This window comes from Grampus griseus, assembly GCF_964374135.1.
Source record: "Grampus griseus genome assembly, chromosome: 14".
In the NCBI taxonomy this organism is placed as follows: Eukaryota; Metazoa; Chordata; class Mammalia; order Artiodactyla; family Delphinidae; genus Grampus; species Grampus griseus.
In genome coordinates, this window is record NC_139008.1 from 51,845,309 (window position 1) to 51,867,929 (window position 22,621).

The following is a 22,621-nucleotide window of genomic DNA, read 5'->3' on the forward strand; positions in this document are numbered from 1 at the left end:
GTTTAGTGGGTATAGAGCTTCAGCTGGGGAAGATGAAAATGTTCTGGAGATGGATGGTGGTGATGGTTGCACAACAGTGTGAATATATTTCATGCCACACATTTTAAAAATGGTTAAATTGTAAATTTCATGTTATGGATATTTAACTCTAATAAAAAAAAATGAAAACATAAACAGAAAACACATTCCACATGTAACAACGGGACTAGGTTCACTTTTTATTTCACTATTGGGCTCATCAAGTTGTTTTGTACTCTGTGGAAAGGAGGGCAGGAGCCCCGATCCACGAGGATGCTTCTCCTGGGGGCAGTGGGTCACTGTGAAGTAACAGTGGCGGGCTGGGAAGAAGCGACATTATGTGTGTCTAAGCTAACCCTAACCACACAATGGTTGTATTCAGCTGCCCAGAGTAGGACACTGTCATTAACATGCCATAAGAATTCTGAATAATAAAAGCTACAAATCCTAAACTATATACAAATATCTCAGGCAATCATGTTTACCAACCTATATACAATTAAAAAAAAAGTAAATAGTGAATACAGCATGAGAGTAATCAAAGAATGCACAAGGACAACCACTTATGGTCAGTAAAATACAAGGATATTCCAGCTTTGCCCCATGTTTTTTGGGATCAGATGGCTTGGAAGAGAAAGGATGTTCTAACACTCACAAGTGACCATCCTGTTTTCTGACAGCCCAAGGGAAGGAAGGGGACGAAATGGTTTCAAATAAGCATAGGAAATAGGGGGGAAAAAGGATGTTTACAGGTGACTGATCACTGTGTGTGTGAATGCGTGTGTGTACCACAAAAACTCATATCTTTATATTATTGAAGAGTTCATTAAAAGCATACAATTTAGAATACTAAAATGAATATTATTAACAAAGAATCTTCCCTGGAACCTGTGGCAATCTCCTTGAAGCACTGCCTGGAAATGAGGGACTAAGTAGTGAGGTTGTTTAAGTAGAGTTTGTAGTTCAGGGAAAGGGATGGACAAAGCTGAAACAGAGAGTTCTTCAGTCAGAGACCTTAGGGCCACAGGGGCTGGAATATGTATAGAAACTCCTGGGCCCAAGAAAATGGCTCTCAAAATTTTTCATAACTTGTTATTAAATTGATCATCTCTTCTTTCACTCAACAAGCACCTATCTATAACCAAATAATGCTGCTGAATGTTAAGAAGGCAAGATTTTTTAACCGAGAGCGACAGCTGTGATGGTGACAAAGAAACACAACTACAGGATGCTTGAGAAAAAGCTTTGATGCTGCTGTTTTCTTGAAAAATACCCCTGTCATCAATCTATTTTTTAAGGTAAGTTAGTATTAAGGTTATGGTTCCTTCAAATGACTTCCTGTGTCATGCAAGAATTCATTTACTTTTTTTTTAGACAATGCCTGCTGTTGTGGGCTAATTTTTTCCCTATATTCAACTTCAAAAGAAAAAAAATTAGAATAGAGTACCTTATTCTTTGAAGTATCTTTGAATAAGGGTGGAAACCTAAAACCTGGTATTGTAGCAATGGTCAAAGGGAGGATAATGAACAGACCTTTCTGTGTACTAAATCAAGAGCATTTCTAAGGGAAAAAAAGACAACTTTTAATCCTATACAAATAAATAGAATACTTGAAAATGGACAGGGTCTGGAAACTTAGCCCACAGGAAACTCAGCATAGTATACCTCATTTAGTTGATTCATGTGAGAATCAGAAACTATGGCAAAAATACTTCATGTTCTTATGGCTGTATATCACTCCAAAATAAAGTTGGAAATCTGAGAATGTGCCTAGATAATTCATGCAGTTAGATTTTAAAAGTTTCTTTTTGATTTGTTTGTAAAATGCTTCTGTTTTCTACTTTTTTGTGTGTATCAACAGACCATAACTGTGGCATACAGTTGGCACTAAGGAAGGCGCAGGCGAGCTGCAACAAAGCTGTGATAAAAAGACATAACTGACCTAGACACTCTTCTGCCCTGGGAAAAAGTCCAGCTCATCATCTTCAGTATGCAATTTGCTGAAATGGGGTGAGACCAAAATAAACAGATACTTTTTGCTATTTCTTGATCAGGCCTGCTTTTCTAGAATTCATAGAAGTTCAGACAGTGGAAACAAGGGTCTTTCCTCAGGTACCTCTGAGTGATCAGAACCAATCCTCTAGGAGCTCAACTGCTTGGTCTTTATCTCCTTCTATGTCTTCTCTTCTAAGAGGCTCCAGATCATTTTTCAAAGGCCACCTCCAGCCTTATCATTCTATGAAGCATCTGGGACCACTTGGAGGCGGTAGAGCCTGTGACACGTTTTAGTATGTATCATATGCTACTTGTAACGTGACTTAATTTGTCATGGGAGTGTGAGATCTTGCCAACGCTTGGAAGCCCTTTGATGGCAGAGGCCATTTCTCATAGTTCCTCTTGCTCACGTCAACTGTACAATAAGATATATGTAAAAGCTCAATGTTGTATGTCAAGTTGATTTTCCTTACTACCTTGACACACACACACACACACACACACACACACACACACACACACCACAAAACTAGTCTTTTGTAAAAATTGGGAGTGTCTTCTAGAGCTAACTCTCCCACCTGTCATGAGACAGTTTCAACTGCAGGGTCTGCTGCTCGTGGGCGTTGATCAGGAGCTTTCTGAGTAGCTCACACTGCTGGCTGAGGTGCAGATCCCGGATCTCCTGCTCCTCTGCACTGTGAGTGTTGATCATGTCTGACCACTCTTTTGTGTGCTGCGCCACGATCTCCTTGACCTGCGTGGGGAAAAGGGGGTGGTGCCACTTGGAATTCTCACAGGTCAGGTAGGAACTGAAAGCACAGTATTAGCCATGCATTTCAGATCCCTCCCACCAATTTACTTGGTCAATCAGTAGACACACATATAACCTGCAAAAATATGTACTAATCAGTGGGAATCAGGAAGTCATTGCTTATTAAAATAGAGCAATCACTTTGGCTCTAAATACTTAATCATGACTCGTTCTTTCAACTGCCTAACTCGCCCACACTCTGGTTTGTCTGGGCTTTGGGCTCCTTTACCAATTCTATCAGAATTCTCTTCATCACCTTATATTTTTCCAGGTTCACTTCCACAAGGCCACAGATCTGAATAGAGAGCTGTGTTCTCTTATTCCTGGATCATGACTTATTGTGTCATTTGAACAGATGCTGGGGTAGAAAGTCTTCTCCTGCAAAGAGTATCCATGCTCTTCACACTGTGGTTTTACAGCTCATCAATAGCTAGATTCTCTTTCTCCACCTCCTTGAATCTGGCTGACCTGTGACTTACTTTAGCCACAAGACAGTAGCAAATGTGATACAAGCAGAAGCTTGGAAAGTACTTATCCTTTTTCTATGCCTGGAACCCTGAGGCTAACCTGTGGTAAAGCCTGTGCTAGCCTGCTGGAGGATGAGAGGTCATGTAGGAAAAAAACAACCAGCAGTCAGCTACCCACCAGAGAGCTGAGTGAGGCTATCAGTGAGGCCAGCTGACTGTTGACACACACATAAGCCCAGCCAAAATCAGTAGAACTGTCCAGTGGAGTATAGCCCAAATTCTAACCCACTGAACTGTGAGCTAATGCACGGTAGCTGTCTTACGCCACTAAATTTCGGCATGGTGTTTCACGCAGCAAAAGCAAATTGATACGGTGGCCAACGTTTCTGCCTTCCTATTTATGCAAAGCATTTAAAAATCATGGCATGTTGCATAGTTGTTAATTCTCACATATTCCAGTTAAGAAGAGAGAAAGAGAGAGTGGGGAACAACTCTTAAAGATACACAGCTTACTGCCTCTACAGACTGCATAGCAGAGTGGACACAAAATACACAGCACCAAAGAGAACTTCGGCTTGGATGCCTGGTTGGCCCAGGTGTGTGGCAGGGTCGCTGGCTGGATGACAGAGCTGCATGTAGACATACGGAGGCTGGCTGGTTTGACCAAAAGCTACAGTTGGAAACTTTCTTTCACAGTTTCTTTTCTTTTATAATTATTATAATTATTTATGTTCTTGATGGCACCTTGGTGCTCAGCTCTCCAAAATGTCAATAATCTTAATTAATGTCCCCTAAACTATTTTCTTGTGTCTTTGGGGGAATCCAAGTAATTAGGCTCATCTCCTAGAATCTCAGCTCTGGATTTTTTCCCATCCCAAACTTCCACAGCAAAGTTAGGATGGAATAAGTATCAAAGAGCTACTGAACCCTCAAGATGGGTGGTTTTCTGTCCTATGATCAATGTTACTTCTATAGGGAATCATATTCTGTATTTTATACACTATTTCCTTTTAGTTGTTTCCCTTGATGCCTCTGAGGCAGACAACATAGATATTGTGAGCATATGTTTACAAATTAAGGAAAAGGTGTTCCATGAAATGGCTCTTCTCCAAGCCAGTGAGCCCAGACCAGCCCCAGGCTACTGTTATTTCTAATTTAAACTGGGTGCAGCTTCTAAAAAATTACACAGTATCTTCCGCAGTTGCTGCTGTAAAAATAGGTATTTTCTTACCTTAGATTTGTGATCTGATGTCAGCGTCTGAATTTTAATTTCTGTTTCTTTCTTCATTTCGAGACAATTACTTCCCCTGAAAATGGAAAACCACAAATGCATGCCAGGCATTAGATATCTTTCCTCTCCCAGGAACCTTTGCTCCAAAGCCTTCCAATGAAGACAATTTGTTCATCAAACATGAGACGCCATGGCTCACTGGGCAGCCTCGGTTCTTCCAGTAATAGATGCACACCTTACAAAATATCTGTATCGTGATTACTCAATTCAACCACTACACAAAGAGACATTTCAGACCTAACAATTATTTCATTGTTAAAGGTTTGTTGTCAGAGTTTCCATTTTGGTTCCTGCTTTTCTTCAAGCTATTTTTTATTTATTCAATAATACACTATTTAGGATGAGAACTGAAAAATAGGACCTCAGCCTTGAAGCGAGTTTTCAATTCTTCCACTTTGGTTGTAAAGCCAGATTTTTGTCTTTGACACATGCCAACAAGGGAGAAAAATAGCATTTCTTGGCAATGCAGGGTAATTTTTGCTTCTTACTCTATTGTGAGTAGGAAATATATACTAGGCAATTGCCCAGCAACTATTACTGCTTATTTCAGTGATTAATTTTTCCTTTTGGAATATCCATATCATTGCTGAAACCAGAATAGGCCCTGAGTTTCTGCCTTCAGCATATATGCTCTGATTTATTATGGCCTAAGTCAGAGTGCTTCATCATATTATTAATAGAGAGTGTCTCTGAGAGGCACATTCTAAACATCCAACTTATCACTTCTCCATGGCTGGCACTGAGTGTGTTTCCCTCCTGCTCTGTTATTCAGTGAGCTTGCAGCATCACAGAAACATTCCCCCAGCTTAATTCTATCAATAGATAAAATCTTTCAAGGTAAATGCAGTGATAGGTTTTATTCAACAGTTTCACCTGTTGGCATAAGCTAAGGATTCTTGTAATATTAAACATCAAAATTGCATTTTTTTCCTTGAGTGTATCAACCTTATTATTTATTACCTAGCAATGCAAAATGATTTCTGGAATTTTTCCAACTGTAATTTGTCCTTCCTTCTGCCCCTCGACCCCCATTCACCTTAAAGGTACCATGAAAGACACAGTTATTACTTCATTAACCAACAGCTGCAGAACTTGAATAAAGCTCCTCTTTTCCACTTCAGTCACTCCCTTCAGCTGAGTGAGTCGCTTATTTTCCAGGAATCATTGTTATTGATGAAAACACAGTTAAGACTAAGTTCTTCCTTGGCCTAAACAGGCAGTTGAACTGTGGGAAAAGACAAAACATAAAAAGGCAAACAGCCTCCAGAAGGACATAAACAGCATTTACCCCTTCTTCTTCATTGCCTTCTCTAGGATTTTCTCATGAGTTGACTTCTCCTTGTCATACTGCGCCACAATTTTGTCAACTTGTGTGCAATGTAGCTTCTGCATGGTACTGTGCTCCTGAACGAGAAGAATTTGTAGTGACGAGTTAGACCTGTAGTGTAACTGATAAACTTTATCCCATGTTGGGCTGGCATAATTTTCAACAGCTCTTTCAGAGTCTTGGTTTGAAAATCAAGGAGTAACTGAGTCTGGGAGCTGGAAAGACTTCCAATCTCCCACCCGACCCAAGAGTTTCTTGTATTCCCATAAGGTCTCTCCAACAAATGGGTTTCCAGTCTCAGTCCATTGAACATGCCCACCTCAAAAGGCAGCCCTGCCCACTGCTGGGCAACACCAATCATCCCAAAGTTCTTTCTTCTGCACATAGATGTCTCCATAGAACTGCCACCCATCCATCTTTGTTTTGCTGAGTCATCTAATGAGTCCACTGCCCCTTCTACAACCTAGTCCCAAAAACCCAAGTTCAGCTACCATATTTATTCTCTTTTACATGCTGAATATAACTATTCATTATGTGGCATGGCTTCTAAACACCGGACACTTTTTGGAAGGTCTTGAATACCATCATTACACAGTGAGAACCTCCACTGTGGTTGTCAATATCAGCTCATTTTGAATCCCCATCAATTGATATTTTTGCCAGCTTCCTAATCTAGATGCACTCACAAGGATGACAGAATGTTGAGGAACCCTGGCCTTCAGCTTTACAGATAGTTAAAATATTTCTCCACATGCTTCCTTCAATCACTGAAAATGGGGCTGCAATGCTTTGAAAATAAGTATTTCTTTATAAACATTATTTCTTCCTGATAATTTGGTCACAGCCAGGGACTTAACTGGAATCAGATTTCTTTAGCTGATCAGCCCCTAATCATAGAGGAAAACAGTTCAATCAGTAATATCCACTCTAAGATGATGCTTGATGTTATATCCTAGTCTTACTCTTGAGAAACTTAGAGAAATGAGATGATACTAAAGTCTGGAATAGATAGACTTTGCTCAGGTTATATAACTACCCTCATGGTCATGTTTCCTTTTGCTTATTTTTTTAAGTGAGTAACAAAAGTGAGTGACTTAATTATTTAAAATTAATTTTCTTCCTAAGGTAGGCTCACCTTTAACCTAATTCATGGATATCTTAAAAGATTTCATAAAATATAAATAAATGGGGGAGGGATTTTGAACTTTCCCAAGATTTTCTTAATTTCCCAATACTGTTAGCAGGTTAACACAGGACTTGATTTACAGTTCATTTATATATAAATTCTTCAGAAATGCATTGGTGCATATGGTCTCAGCATTCCTGTCCAGTGAATAAATGCCTCTGGGAGAAGGCATGGAGGAAGGTGGTGCTAGGCAGGAAGGTTCTAGGAATAGGACCTGATAACAGGGACAATGAGTGCTCCGAGGTGATGTTACCTTCCTCTGGATTTGGGGTTAGGGAATTATAGGTAACAATGTCCTGCTTAATTTGTGGTAACCTGGAACACCTCATAAATCCAGTCCTGTTACCAATATCTGTGCCCTTTTGTGTTATAAACTAGGGGTTCTGCATTGGGTTAAGGACATGGACAGTCTCAGGTCTTAGGACAAGCCACTTACCCTCTCAGTCTGTTCATCTTTATAATTGGGAGAGTGATACCTTCTTCAATCTTTATAATTGGGAGATTGTTGCCTACTTCATAGGGTTGTTAGGATTAAATATAAGAGAAATCATATTTCAAATGCCTGTTATACCTTATTCGAAATACAATTACATACAAACCTACTTATATTATTCAGTACTCATGAAAACATGCAGAGAGTGACCTGGGAGAAGGGAGAATAGCCTGAGAAGTTAAATCAATAAACTTTTCCTCCAAGCTTAACCTACTGCCACAGGAATAGATTGACACGTTGATGTATCCTTATTTAAATGGATTTAGCTACTCTTGCATTGTCATGGGGAAAAAAACCCACTAAATCACCCTACTACTAGCCTTCCTTCTAAGATTTAGTAATCATCATGCCTGTCTGGCACATGCATTAATTTTCCTGGGCAAATAAGGGGCTCTATGCAAGTCTAGAATAAAACATTTCAGAGGTGCCACATTCCTATGTCTCTTGCAAATATCATTGAAAGGAGGGTGGAGAAGATTGTTTCTTTAAATATTCTAGTGCAGCACAAGAAAAGGAAAAAAAAAGAGGCTGTGAGGATTGGAAGTAAGCTGACATAGACTATTGCTTAAGGAAGTATTCTGGTGAACCTTAATTAACCCAATTAAGATATGAGGAATGAGGGTGTTTGTACCATAAAGGCATTCATGATGGCTTCAAGTATATAAGATATGCTCTACAAGGGCAGGGAAAACCTCTTTTTTTCACCACTACACGGCCCAATGCTTGGTACAAAGTAGATTCAGTAAATATTTGTTGCATGAATTAAAAAAATTAGCATGGAAAAGCAGTAAGAGGACTTGGATTCTGGTCCCAGCTCATCCTAGTGGCCTTGTGTAACAAACATAAATCTTTCCAGGCTTCAATTTCTTTATTAGAAAACTGAATAGGACCTTGTTTGCCCAACCTAATTCATGGTTATGAGCTGCAAGTCACCTAATGTATATAGAGTTTTTAAAAATTAGAAGCATATTGAATTAAAATGATTACAAGAATACACATAACAAGAAAGCTCACCTTGAAAAATTATCTCTTGTGTTTCTCTCTGTGCTCAAAACTATCCCTGCGTGGTAGGTAGCAGGTATTGAAGTTTTGGGATAATCTGGTTCCCAGACAACACTTCCCCTTTCACAAAGAAATGGGGACCTAATTACTGATCATCACATGATGGGCGTGGCGGTGGGCTCAAGCTTCAGCTTCCTGTTGTACAAACTAGAGGAGCCAGGAAATTATCTCTAAGCCTATTTATACTAAAAACAAAAAACAAAAAAAAACCTATCATTGATTTTATTCTTTTTGTCCTTAACTGAGTCATGAGACCCTATGGAAGAGATAAGTCCTTTTTCATTCTTTCAGGTCAAGAGTACCAAAATTAAATATGTTGACTTAAAAGTCTATCTTAATTGGAACATTTTGGGGAAATTAATGTATGGCTTTTAGCAGGATTTGTATATGTTTCTATCAAAGTTAAGAGCACCTGCTCTATATATGTATATGTATAATTGATTCACTTTGCTGTACACCTGAAACTAACACAACATTGTAAATCAACTATACTCCAACAAAAAAAAAAAGAACTGTCTACCACCATCAACTCCTAAAGGAAAAAAAAATCAATAGTAACCTCAAAAGCTACAGTATATCTATTTGCTCAGTGGAAAAAAAAACCATTAAGAGTAAATTCAGCTTCTTCTGGGAAAAACTGCTGCTGCAATTCATTCTTGTGGCTGATGTGACTCTGGGCATAAATTCTCACGCCACAGATGATACTGAAACATCTGAGTAAATCGCGTTTGCTCAGCACGCACCTCTGAGATTACCAGTAAGCTGCCTTTGTGGGTGGTTGCTGTGTCTCTGCCCATTTCTACTTCATGACAGAGTTGTAGGTCTGTTACTGACTTCTTACCACGAATTACATTTGATGAGTTTAACAGTAGTCTTGGTGTTTATTATCAGCAAAACTGCTTGCATAGCAAAGAGCATATTTTCCATTAGCGGCTTTACTGAAATGCCAAATTTTAGTCAGATTCTCAGGCATTTTATTTGACTCATCTAGTGATGATGCTGCAAACTGGTGGTCCAAGGGATGCATTCAGTTTTTGTTATTGCTTTTTTTTTGCCTACATGGTGTTTCAGAAAAAGACTGAATTAGTGGCCATAGTTAGGTAGCACTGTAACTGTTAGAAAGGGTTATATAAATATTGTTTCACAGAAAGGCTGGGGTAGTTAATCCTTACTATTGCTTGACAACAGGGCAAAACCCATTTTTCAGGGAGCCCTGTTCTGTATCTTACAGGCCTTTAGTGGGGTTTTCACTGAGGAACAGTAAAGAGTGCTAAATAATATTCCTAAAGAAACAGTTTTCAAAATTTAGTGTGCATAGGAGAGGAGCTTATTTAAAATATATTTCCTAGATTTCTCCTTGGAGATGATAACAAAGTCTCCAGTGGGCACAAGAATATGCAGTTCTATGAAGCCTCCAGTTCTTGGCCCAAGGATCATGTGTTGAAAAAGCAGTCCCAAAGGATGTCAAGATATCTGTGCTCTGTAGACTCATGACTGCTCTTAAAAACCTTTCACTAAGACCATCAAGATGTGTGGAAATAAAAACTAATGTGGGAAAACTCAGAGGCAACCCAATACAGTGATGAAGAGCTTGAGTTCTGGAGTCCGATAGAATTTGGTCCAAAGCTTGGCTCCACCATTTAAAAGCTAGGTGATTTAGTCAAGCTGTGTTTCTTTTAAGTGTAAATTATCTCATCTGGCAAATGGTTGGTAGACTGTTTGCAAAAAGGGCCACAATGATTTCTCTTTCTGTATCCAATCCCCTTTGCAACCTGACTTTGTGGTTCCTCCTGCCAAGAAGTAGAGTCCTCATCCCTTGAACCTGGGACAGCCTTGTGACCTGCTGTAGCCAAGAGATGGAGATGGAAGTGACGCTGTGCCAGTTCTGAGCTGAGGCTTGGTCTCTTGGGACCCCTACCATGTGAACAAGCCTGGACTACTGCTGAAGATGAGAGATCACAGAAAGCAGAGGCCTTCCAAAGTCAGCCAGCCCCCCACATCTGCCCACCATCTGCCAAACTGGTAGTGACAGCAGATGTACAAGTGAACCCAGATGAGACCAGGAACATCATCCAGCTGAGCTACAAAATTGTGGGCTAAATAAACAGTGGCTGTTTTTAGTCACTACATTTGGGGATAGTTTGTTACTCAGCAAAAGCTAACTGACACAAGTTAATATAATTATAATACTCCTTTATATAATTGTTATAAGAATACCAAATAATAAATGCTTATGTATATATTAGCTAGTTTTACCTTTTGAAAAGTATTGACAGATAGAAAAACTAGTGTTAGGATAAATAAGATCAAATGGGATCAGGCACTAAGTGGGTCCGGTGGTAATAGATTCACCACATCCTCTCACCTCCTTCATCAGTGTTTCTTTTTTTCAGCTTTAAAGACAAGTGCATTAGTTGAGTAGACCTCAGTATGTATTGGGCAAGTAAATATTCCAATATACCCTTAATCTTAAAAGTTGGCTCAGATGAGACAGTGGAAAGAATTAGGGAAGTACTATAGACTGAAAAGTTACAGAAACTTTATAGAGCGAAAGGTCTAACTGTTTGAAAATAATTATTTGCAAAGCCTTTGGACAGTTCAAATAGATGAAAAGCACTTTAATTATAACCAGCATGAATGAGTTATACTGCTCTAGGCACTTCTCTGAATTTCATTTTATTCATGTCTAAAATGTGGATAGTACCATTTGGGTTTCAGGGATATTGTGAGAATTTAAGAATGTATATACAATGTGTAACACAAAAGTGACATTAAATAAATGTCAGCCTTATTAGTAGTGGTAGTTCTATATAAAAAGATTGTGGAATTCAGAGTTCATAAATTATACTGCCAAAGCAGGTTGAACAGAAAAGTGGGCCCCCTGTGTATTTAATGTGGGAGAAGGAATTCATCATAAGCTTATAATCATACATTTGTGACTTTAACTTCTGAAGTACATGAGGATATGGAAAACAAGCCATGAAATGCATTCGCCTGCTAAGAAATGCTTTCAAAAAGCATTCTGAAAAGCAACAGGCAAGCACTATATAGTTTACTGTGCAATTTGGCTTTGTTACTTGACTGAAGGCATTTTGAAGGCTTCCTCCAAAAAATGTACACTAAAGCTGTTACGAAAGTCCACACAAATTTAGATGGTAGGATTTAGGGAGATTTAAAATCTCCTTTTAAGTTTTGGTTATATTAGAATGTGGGGCTCCAAGAAGCTTGAAGTTGTTTCTGCAAATGAAGGCAACTTGGATTCTATTCTGCCATATAGGATTTATTTGTTACTAAATACTAATATTTCCTCACCAATAAGTGTGAAGAAAATGGAAGGAATAAAGTTCAGTGCCATCAGAGGGGAAGAGCTATCAAAGCTACCTCTAAATTCTCTCATGCAAAAATAATTTTTCACTTGCTATTGACTGAATATTTGTATCCCTCCCCACTCTGAATTCATATGTGGAAGCCCTAATCCCCAGTGTGTTTGGAGGGGGTGCCTTTGGGAAGTGGTAAGGTCATGAGGGTGGAGCTTTCATGAATGGGATTAGTGCCCTTATAAGAAGATACAGGAAAGAGATGAAAGCTCTCCACACCATGTAAGGAGCAGTAAGAAGGAGGCTGTCTGTAAACCAGGAAGGGGCCCCTCATCAGACACTGAATCTGGTGCACCCTGACCTTGGACTTCCAGCCTCCAGTACTGTAAGAAAGAAACTGTTGTTTAAGCCACCTGGTCTATGGTAATCTGTCATAGCAGCCCAAACTGACTAAGACACCATCTTTGCCACTTTTCCGATTAAGCAGATAGGCCTGTTAATAGAACTGAGACAGTCTGAACTCGAAGGTTTAGATAGGGAACCAGCAGACAATTCTGCTCAGTGTTATATAGGTTAAGTTCTAAAGAACCAAGGAGCAACCTTCCTCAGCAGGTGTCCAGGTAACCAGTATATTGACACTGTCCAAACTAGATGGAGATTTAGTCCAAACTAGATGGAGATTTACATACTGTCCCACGTGCTGCCACTGCCTTTGACGCAATGCGGGAACTTGTTTACTTACTGAAGCATCCAATACCCTTCACAGAATAATGCAATAAGAGTATGGGTTCCAGACTCAAGACAATTTGGGTTCAAATATTGGCTCTGCTACCCTCTAATGCTGGGGCATTAGTTACATGGCTTCACCTCCCTGATCTTAACTTCCACATGTGCACAATGGGGACTTAGAATTTATCTTATAGGGTAGAGAGTATAAGATGAGGTAATAAATATAAAGTGCTGAGCACAGCATCTGGAAAATACTTCACATACAAAAATCCTAGATGGTATATTATTCTTATTATTATCAGACATGGTATATTTCCTGGTCATGCCTCAAGGAAATATTAAATGAGACTCAGGCAAAATGTTTAAATTTCCAATCAGTCCAAAGGCCATTGAGATGCCTGCCTCAATAACAGAGATCCAACTTAAACAGAAGGAAAATCTGGTGGATGATGCCTTGCCATATGGTTACCAACTCCATTCCTAATAACCAAAGTCATTGAAAGTGCATTCGCATTTCCTTTTCTCTCCCTTTTCTGTTCCCTTTCCATATTCCAGCTTGCTGCCAATGACCAATAAAATGGAAATCCCTACTTGAGCTATGTCTCCACACTTATAAACATCTGTGGCGGGTTTCCCACGTGGGCAATGAAAGGAATTCCACTGAATAGAATTGAAATTTGAGCAGTCTTTGAAGTGACCGCTATATCAGCAAATCCATGAAGCCAATAATACAGGGACTGTTACTAGGCCAAAATTAGGCCAAATTTCTCAAAGGAGCACAAACCATTAAAGAGATGACAGAGTTCCAGGCTGCACTCTTTGCATCTTCGTATTTGAAGTGACTCAGAGGTTCATCACTCAAGTCCAGCTCTGCAGGCTGTGCCTTGGTTTGAGGCTGGGGTCAGGGTATAAAGAAGTGGGATGGCAACATGAGCTTAAAAGAATTCAGAAGTCCTTTCAAGTTAAGAAATTAAAATTTCTCTTGCTCTCCTTACCCGTAATGGAAGAGGACATATTTACCCTTCCAGCAGCAGCAGCTGTTGTGATACATCTTAGGAAGGAAAAAGATATCACGTTTGTCTCTTTTCCCGGTGAGGGAAGACTTGAAAGCAGGATGGGGTTTGGGTGCTGTGAAGTTTTTCAACCTACGTGAGAATTCCTGCTATTCTCTTAAATTTGTAGCTAACTTAGAATTTCTCATGTTCACTGTCCAAAGACCTCTTCTTATGGGTAAGTAGGAACAACAACTATATTCCATAAGTAGGCCAGCAAGCAGAGTTTACATAATGGGGGGAAAGGTGAGACAAATTCTTTCTCTAGGTGGCTTGGGTGAGAAGTTTGGAGCTGGCCAGCATCTCCCCTGACACACCGTGTATGGCAAACTATTTGCCAGTGACTAAGGGAATTTCGGTACCCAGAGACTAAGACTATGCGCTGGTTTTCAATAGTCAGGTGACAGCCCACTCGTTTAGATAAAGTCAAATTATGAAACAATTTTGAAATGGGTGAAGCTTTGTTATGCTTTTGAAATAAATGTTAGAAACACAGATCACAAATCAGTGACAACCAATCCCAAATGGATTCTATTTTTAAATTTCATTTCTAAGCAGTTAAAATGAAGGTCCTTCTGCCCAGTTGGCTGGTATCAGTTTCTAAGTAGTGTTTTTGGCTGTGAGGTTTCATCAGAGAGATGAAAGGAAAAAACACACAAACAAGCAAACAAAACTACACACACATATTGCTTGCCCACACAAAACACTGTACCTTTGCATGTTTCTTCTTTAAAGAATTGAGCTCCTTCTGTTGTTTCTTTAAATGCTTCAAGTAAGCCTGTGGGGGGGGAAAAGAAAGACAGGATCCCAAATAAGTTTGTATAGTACTACCACAATGATTACAGTTGGTGAGAAACAAAAATAAGTCAGTTTCACCAACAGGCAGAACACAAGAGTGCTGGCAAAATGACGGAGTAATTTTACCTTCATCTGCTTTAAATCTTCTATCCTCACTTGAGGGATCAGTTCAATACCTGAAACAAAAAGTCACTGTGTATATTAAAAATGAGAGAGAATAAGTGATCATATCAAATTCACAGTTTTGAAATCGCATCTAAAGATGCTGACGCAGCTTTCCATGGAATGTTATGGATATAAACATCTTAGTTTCTTATTACAGAGCAATTAATTAGACACTTACCTGAAACGTTTATTGTTTTAGGTCAGGTTCCCTACTATCAGAGCCTGAAAAGGGAATTTGTGTACACACGATTTATCAAGGGAAGGCTCTCAGGAGAAACCCCTTAGAGGGTGGGAGAGAAGCAGGATAGGGCAGAGGAAGAAGCTTGAGTGTCTTTCTAGCTGAAATCCAGCCTAGGTCTGATCCTACAGAAAATTCTTTAGCATAAACGGCCCTCTGGTGTTGTTCTAGTTTGAGGTAAGGAAACTGGGCTTTTGTAACCCCATATCACTCAGCTAAGGGTGTCAGAGATTTTACAGAATCTTCCTTTTCGAGGCAAGAGAACTCACATGGTCTGAGGGCAACTCTAGGGAGAAAAGTGCAGCTGTGATTTGCAGTCAGCCAGTATTCCCAGACACCGAGGGTTGCGACACCAACCCCATAGAGGAGATCAGACCAGGCACAGCAGCATCTATTACAGTTACCTTTATCTTTGTATTTGAAGGCTCATCCTATCAGGCAACTAACTACCAACTCTATTCCCAGCTTAACCATCATCAAAGAACAAAACATTTTTTCAGCCGCTTTCTATAACTGAATTTAATTTTAGCATTTAAGTTATATACTACTGAGTCCAAAAATGCCTTTAACAGACAGAAAATAATGAAAATAATGAAATCAAACCATCGTAGAACAGGACGCTGTCATGAGGACCTAGATTAATATACTAAGTCATCCTGTTACTGGAGTGATGCTAAGCCAGGTGTTGTCATGACAACCACATTTGTAGGCGAATCCCAAAACATGTTCTGTTTGACTGCAGATTTTCATCTTAGGCAAACAAGACGAATGTGCACTCTGTACTATAATTGATTTCCGTTAGAATCCCAAAGGCTAGGTATGAAATATTCAAGAAAGATAGGTGTCAAGTTCTAGGTTCTTGTTTTTCAGCTGTACTCATTTTAAGAAGATGTGCACATCCAGTGTGAGCGTGGTAAGGACAGAAAAAAGGAGAGTCATGGCGGGGAGAAATCAGTCTTCTGATCTATAACATTTTGTGATAGGGGTGTCAAGGGATCATGGGGCTACTCTCTAATCTCTTAGGTCTGACATCACAAGCTAATTCCCTGCTTTACTGCAGGGCAGAGGAGTCTATCCTGGCATCACTAAGAGCTCCCTATCTTTGGGTCTCTTTTCTCTCTTCTATAAAATGAACACACAGAATTGGGGGGCATGCAAGGTCCTCTGGAGATCTAACAAATACTAAGAGTTTGACCTAGTCTGATGAGACTCTTTTTTGGTGTTTGTTCAATGAAATCTTGATTAACAGGACCCTGTGAAAACATAAACCTTTGGTCTTTTTTGGAGAAAGACACATTATAAAAGTGTTAGTTCCTGTGAATGATTTAGTTAGTTAGGAAAAAAACACACTCTACAGAACAGGAACTGGTACATGCTTGGTTTCATCTATATGTCCAAAGCAGCTTGTCTAATAGGACTTCCAACAGGAGTGGATATGTTCCATCTGTGAGCTGCCCAGTGGATGGCCATGAGTTCCACGTGGCTCTTGAGCACCTGAAATGTGGCCAGTGCACCTGAGGAACTCAAGTTTTGATTTTTAAGCCCAAAGAGCCACATGTGGCCAGTGGTTTCTATATTGGATAGTGTAGGTCTCCAGGCTTCTGGTGTGAAAGTAGGGGTGAATTTCTACAATTTGGGCCCCAAAGATTTTGACTAGTTGGAGGTTCAGTATATATATTTTTTGTTTTTATCAACGCAGCTCATTAAAAATGACTTGTTTTCTCTCAAACCGTAATTTGGAAATCAACTAGTTGAGTTTCCTTAATGCTTTATCCTTAAAATTAAAGAGAAAATCAAGCATCATTGGTGCAGTTATTGCTATTTGGCTGTGTGTCTAAGAGAAATCATGTAGAACTTCAGGACACCTCACCTTCACAGATGTTCACAGCAAATTCTGTCAGGCTCCACCCTGACAGCTTCCTTTTCACCCTGAAACTTCTCTTCTTGGCTCAGACAGGACACCTCTCTTCCCTCTTTATGCAGCAGGATCGTTTTCTTTCTCTTGATTCAGCTCTTCCTCAGAGGCTGTTTCACTATATACCTCTCTCTTGCATTTTCCTTCTCTTTCTCTTCACTGGTTCCTACCAACATGCTACTGTTCTCCACAACAACCATTTTATATCTTAAATCATCAATTTTTCTAACCTGGTTTCCATTCTCATCACCCAGGCATCCCTGATCCAACAGTAATTATGCAGTCTTAACTTCTCTGGACTGTCTACAATACCTTCCAAAACTCATTCTTCTTATAACATATATCTCTCTCTGTTCTTCTTTGTTTTCATTCCTGCTATCTTTCTAAGCATTCTCACATTCACTCTCTCTCTTTCTCTCCCTCCTACCTCCTCTTTACCTACCACAGCTCTGCTGTTGCATGTTTCCACCCAGATGTACCACTGACAGCTTGAACCTGATGATGTCCAGGACCAGAATCATCTTACTCGAAGCTTTTCTTCCTCTTGAGTTCTCTACTTCACTCAACGGCACCATCTCTCTCTGTGACCTGACCTTAAAGTCGCTGAGTTACCTCCTAAGTCCCATATCCAAGCCACCAATTGATTTCCATCCTTCTTTTCCCTCTGAGTACTTCCAGCCTAATTCAGGCCCTCCTGGCCATTAGTATGGCTCATTTGTTCATCAGCCATTTACTTCTTAAGAGAAGAGACTTTAGATCTTTACTAGGCATCGTTCCAGGGACACACTGAATGACAGAGGGGTGGTCTTGTCAGCAATAACTGCTTTCTCTGGTTGTTATCACGTCATATAAATATAATGTGAATAAATATATAATATAAATATAAGGTGATAAGCGTTATAGTAGAGGCACAAATACTCTAATTCTTCACTTGCCCTTAGCATCCATTCCTTCCTTTTAAAGAATATTTCTGCCAAGACTGTATTAATCTTCTTAAAAAAATCATCTCATGTCATTTCCCATTCTCAGGTGGTCCCAGATCCTTTCCAGACCAGGACTGGCCCTGCCCCCTTTCCTACCCCTGGCTGCTTCCTATGTGGCTTCCTCCTGGGCTCCTCCACCTTCTCTTCCTGTTCACGTCAGACCTTCATTTCAAGGCCCAGCTCAGTTAGGACATCATCCTTAAGTCTCTTCTGAGCGCCAGCTGGAAGGGGCCCTCTCCCTCTTGTTTCTGAGAGGTCAGCGCTCACAAACACTGCCTGGTCGAGGGGTGGAAGCCTGTCCCATCTTACCCCTCGGGTCATGTAAGGTCTCTGGAGGTGCAAAGGCATTTCTCATAGAACCGAGTACTGCCACTTAGAGGAGGCTCCCAAGTCTCCTGAACAAAAGGCCAAAATGAAAGTGTGTTGACCCTCTTCCTCAGGGCGTCTGCGGAGGGGACGAGGGAAAGGGAGAGCTTTCTTCCAATGGCTCCTTCCTGTGTAATCTCATTTGGAACCAGGAGTGAAAGAGTTCAAAACACAAACATGGTCCCTTCTAGAACTAGGATCACTTCTGTCCTCTGAAAGCTAGTCACACTGCTTTTGGAGGCCACTTAACTCACTATAATTACTAATGTCTTTATGTGCTGGTGGGCATGACACAAGAACTTTAACTAAACAAAAACTCTTCCATTTTCCACTCTCTATCTCTGTCTGGGTGGCTGATGTTAAGAACGACCAGTGCTGGACGGAACGCCCAAATCCTGCATCATCACCTTGTTCCACATTCTTTCCAGGGAGAAACAGACAAGTTGCAAAGTACAACTGGGGCTACTTTTGTGCCATCTCATTCTCTAATTTGTTTCACAAAGCTCAGTGCACACTTAGTTTCCTGCTAAATTACAATGCTGCTTTGGTTAAGGAAAGCCTGTCATTTCTTACCTTAAACTGCAGCACTGTGTGTATTTAAGTAAACAGACAACTTGATCTTCTGATACCAAAGATGCTGAATTCACATATAAATGGGAGATATATATACTGAGTAGAAAACCATTAGGAAAAGCAGAAATTCTTCTTAAAGTAAGAAGAGCGAATTTAGTAAATGATTCAGGTCAAGGAAAATATTTACAATATTTAATTATCATATGGGATGGGGATCATCCAATCAGAATGGAGGCCTGGACAATAAGAATGGAAGTTCCCTTTAAATAATCAGTACAATTGCTCCCCCTACATACCAGCACACGGGACACATAATTCTTTGCAATGCCACCTCTAATGATCTTTCGTTTCATTCATAGGTAACCACACAGAACTGGCCTTCAGATGCCCGTCAATAATTTTACAAATAAATAGTCACGGATGCTAAATATCTACAGATGGGGGGAAATTCTCAATAAAGGAATGCAGGAATGTCAGAACAATCAGGATTCTGTTGGTTCATAAGCTCACTGCCCATGCCTATGGTAGTATCTGGAGGAGAGAGGGGATGAGTTCGGTAAGTTCACTCTGTGAATGTTTTTTCCATAAAGGACACCAAATGTAAACATTTCTAGATCTACGAATATTGTACGCAGTATGACTACAGTGCAGGGGATCTAGCAGATGACACACTGACTTCCTGTTAACCACTCAGGGAAATTAAGCTGTTTGTTCAACCCACAAGAAAACCTGCTGCTCTTGAGGTTTATGGAACCATGAAAATTGGCAAAATTAACAATTCTAAATACCTGCATCAAAGATTCTAAAATTGCCAGAAGAGACAAGGAGCCCAGACAACTCTCCTTTACCTTTCTTGGCCTCCAGGCCAGCTCCCAGGGCGGCCGTGGTGGTGGGCCTGAGCTCTGAGCTGCTCTGAGGGGTCACACTTGCTTTCGCTGTGTTGGCTTTCCCTTTCTTGTCATTCTTTGACGTGTCACTGGGCACGTCGGCGATGTCACTCTGGAACAGAAATGTTTATACTGACCCAAATGAATGCCACCTCACGTTCAAATGTCTTGCACATTCTTCCTTTTACTGAATCCAGTCTGTACCATCAACTTTTCCCCTTCTGCATCCTAGCCTCTATTCCTTAAATAGATCTTTGCTTGGCAGGAGTAAACACATGGTTTCCTCAGGCTTGAGACAAATGATGAAGCCTAGGAAAGCAGATGTAGCTCCTTTACAAGCAGGGTATAACTTCTTTTTTTCCAGCTACTGGAGAGATTTCCGTTTCCATTCTAAACTGAGGAGTAAGGGGAGTTTTAAAAACAAAGAAGCAAACACCACAACTGTGCACTGAAATTGAAGGTTGGATGCAAGACTAGTAAAAAATAAACAATAGTAAACGCCAATTTCATTAATACACTGAATAAGGTTAGCTGGTATTTCAGTGTCTCACAAAAGCATCCTATATTCTAAATGTTCCTAAAAACATCATGAATGTTTTCCATTTCATTTCTAATGGGGCCAGGATCCCCGGATGTGAGTGAAGCCACAGTAAGGAAGTGGGTCACATTTTATTAAATATGCTACGTCCACATTTTATTAAATATGCTACGTCCTCATAGACCTTTGAAACTCTTTTGTTGAATTGATAAGTTCAGATTCAAAAACCACTTTTGAACTTGTTCTATTAATTTATTACTTTGTCTTGCTCTTGTAATCACTGTTAGACAACCAAACTTCCCCAACTCGGTTGTCTTTAATTGACCATTGCTACTCACGGTTTCAATGCCCATAGCTCTCATTTGGTCTGCTCTCTTTTCCGTAATGGAAAGAAATTTCTTTGGATCTGATAAAGCATCCACAATATCTGGGGGGGAAAAAATATCACTGAGCTGTGAATTCTCTGTTTTACTGAAAACATCTATGAAAATTCAGCTAACAAACTGTTTATAATCGCTGACCCCTGTGATGCCTTCTGTTAAGTACCTTCTCCTAGGACATAAGACAAGGTTAGAAAAGCACAACTAGTTGCTGAAAACAAGAAATAAGTAAAGGCAAGAATAAAAGACCAGATGATTTTCTCTTAGTTTCCCTTTATTTTTTTTCCCAAATGAAAAGGATGGGGAGGCAGGTCAAGCTAAGTGAATTGCCTTGGGGTCTCTCAACTTGTGTGACTTTGAACAAGTTGATCAATATTTCCAGCCTCAGTTTCTTCATAGGAAAATTAGAACTAATACCACCCACCCTGCAGAGGCACTATGAGCATTCAATGAAAAAGTACCTGGAGCACAGTAGACGCCACCAGCACTAGCCTTATTTTTAGACACAGAAGGAAAATGCATATTTAAAGCCAATTTTGGTACCATGTAGATAAAGTGAGTGCAAGTTTTAGCTGAGAAAACACTGGAGAAATATTTCAAGATTTCATCTTTTAGGGAATTCCCTGGAAGTCCAGTGGTTAGGACTTAGTGCTTTCACTGTGGTGGCCCAGGTTCAATCCCTGGTCAGGGAACTAAGATCCCATAAGCCTCCCGGTGTGGCCAAAAAAAAAAAAATCATCTTTTACATAACATCAGTTGAAGAGTTCCAAGTACTTTCAAACAGAATTTCATACAATTTTGTATAATTTATCAATATTATAGAAGGAATCATTATTCTCATCCCCTTAAAGCAGTACATAATTTACAACTCGTAAAAGTTGTATGTTTTTAAATTTACCCCTAGCAGAATCACCTTCCTAATTACATTGATATGATTTTTAAATTTTTTCTTAACTTTTTTCTTTTATAATATAAAATAATATAAGCACATGATAAACATTCAAATGTATAAAATGAAAAGTAAAGCATCTCCTCTCCTGCCCATCCCAGACAAAATTCAACACACATTTATGATAAAAGCTCTCCAGAAAGTGGGCATAGAGGGAAACTACCTCAACATAAAAAAGACCATATATGACAAACCCACAGCAAACATCATTCTCAATGGTGAAAAATTGAAAGCATTTCCTCTAAGATCAGGAACAAGACAAGGATGTCCACTCTCACCACTATTATTCAACATAGTTTTGGAAGTCCTAGCCATGGTAATCAGAGAAGAAAAAGAAATAAAAGGAATACAAACTGGAAAAGAAGTAAACTGTCACTGTTTGCAAATGACATGATACTATACATAGAGAATCCTAAAGATGCCACCAGAAAACTACTAGAGCTAATCAATGAATTTGGTAAAGTTGCAGGATACAAAATTAATGCACAGAAATCTCTTGCATTCCTATACACTAATGATGAAAAATCTGAAAGAGAAATTAAGGAAACGCTCCCATTTACTACTGCAACAAAAAGAATAAAATACCTAGGAATAAACCTACCTAAGGAGACAAAAGACTTGTTTGCAGAAAACTATAAAACACTGATGAAAGAAATTAAAGATGATACAAATAGATGGAGAGATATACCATGTTCTTGGATTGGAAGAATCAACATTGTGAACATGACTATACTACCCAAAGCAATCTACAGATTCAATGCAATCCCTATCAAACTACCAATGGCATTTTTTACAGAGTAGAACAAAAAATCTTAAAATTTGTATGGAGACACAAAAGACTCCGAATAGCCAAAGAAGTCTTGAGGGAAAAAAATGGAGCTGGAGGACTCCCTGACTTCAGACTATACTACAAAGCTACAGTAATCAAGACAATATGGTACTGGCACAAAAACAGAAATATAGATAATTGGAACAGGATAGAAAGCCCAGAGATAAACCCATATACCTATTGTCAACTAATCTATGACAAAGGAGGCAAGGATATTAAATGGAGAAAAGACAGTCTCTTCAATAAGTGGTA

At 39.6% G+C, this 22,621-nt stretch overlaps 1 protein-coding gene across 1 annotated transcript in view; it reads right to left on the minus strand.

Annotated features, from left to right (window-relative positions):
- PLCB4 (phospholipase C beta 4) overlaps positions 1-22,621 on the minus strand; it is a 420,519-nt gene that overhangs the window by 13,468 nt on the left and 384,430 nt on the right. Inside the window, exons 28-34 of the mRNA XM_082670036.1 lie at positions 20,550-20,638; positions 19,635-19,785; positions 14,673-14,722; positions 14,461-14,526; positions 5,871-5,986; positions 4,523-4,598; positions 2,592-2,767 (exon numbers count right to left, since the gene is read on the minus strand). Coding sequence (XP_082526162.1) covers positions 2,592-2,767; positions 4,523-4,598; positions 5,871-5,986; positions 14,461-14,526; positions 14,673-14,722; positions 19,635-19,785; positions 20,550-20,638 — 724 coding nt within the window. The remainder of the gene's footprint in view (positions 1-2,591; positions 2,768-4,522; positions 4,599-5,870; positions 5,987-14,460; positions 14,527-14,672; positions 14,723-19,634; positions 19,786-20,549; positions 20,639-22,621) is intronic.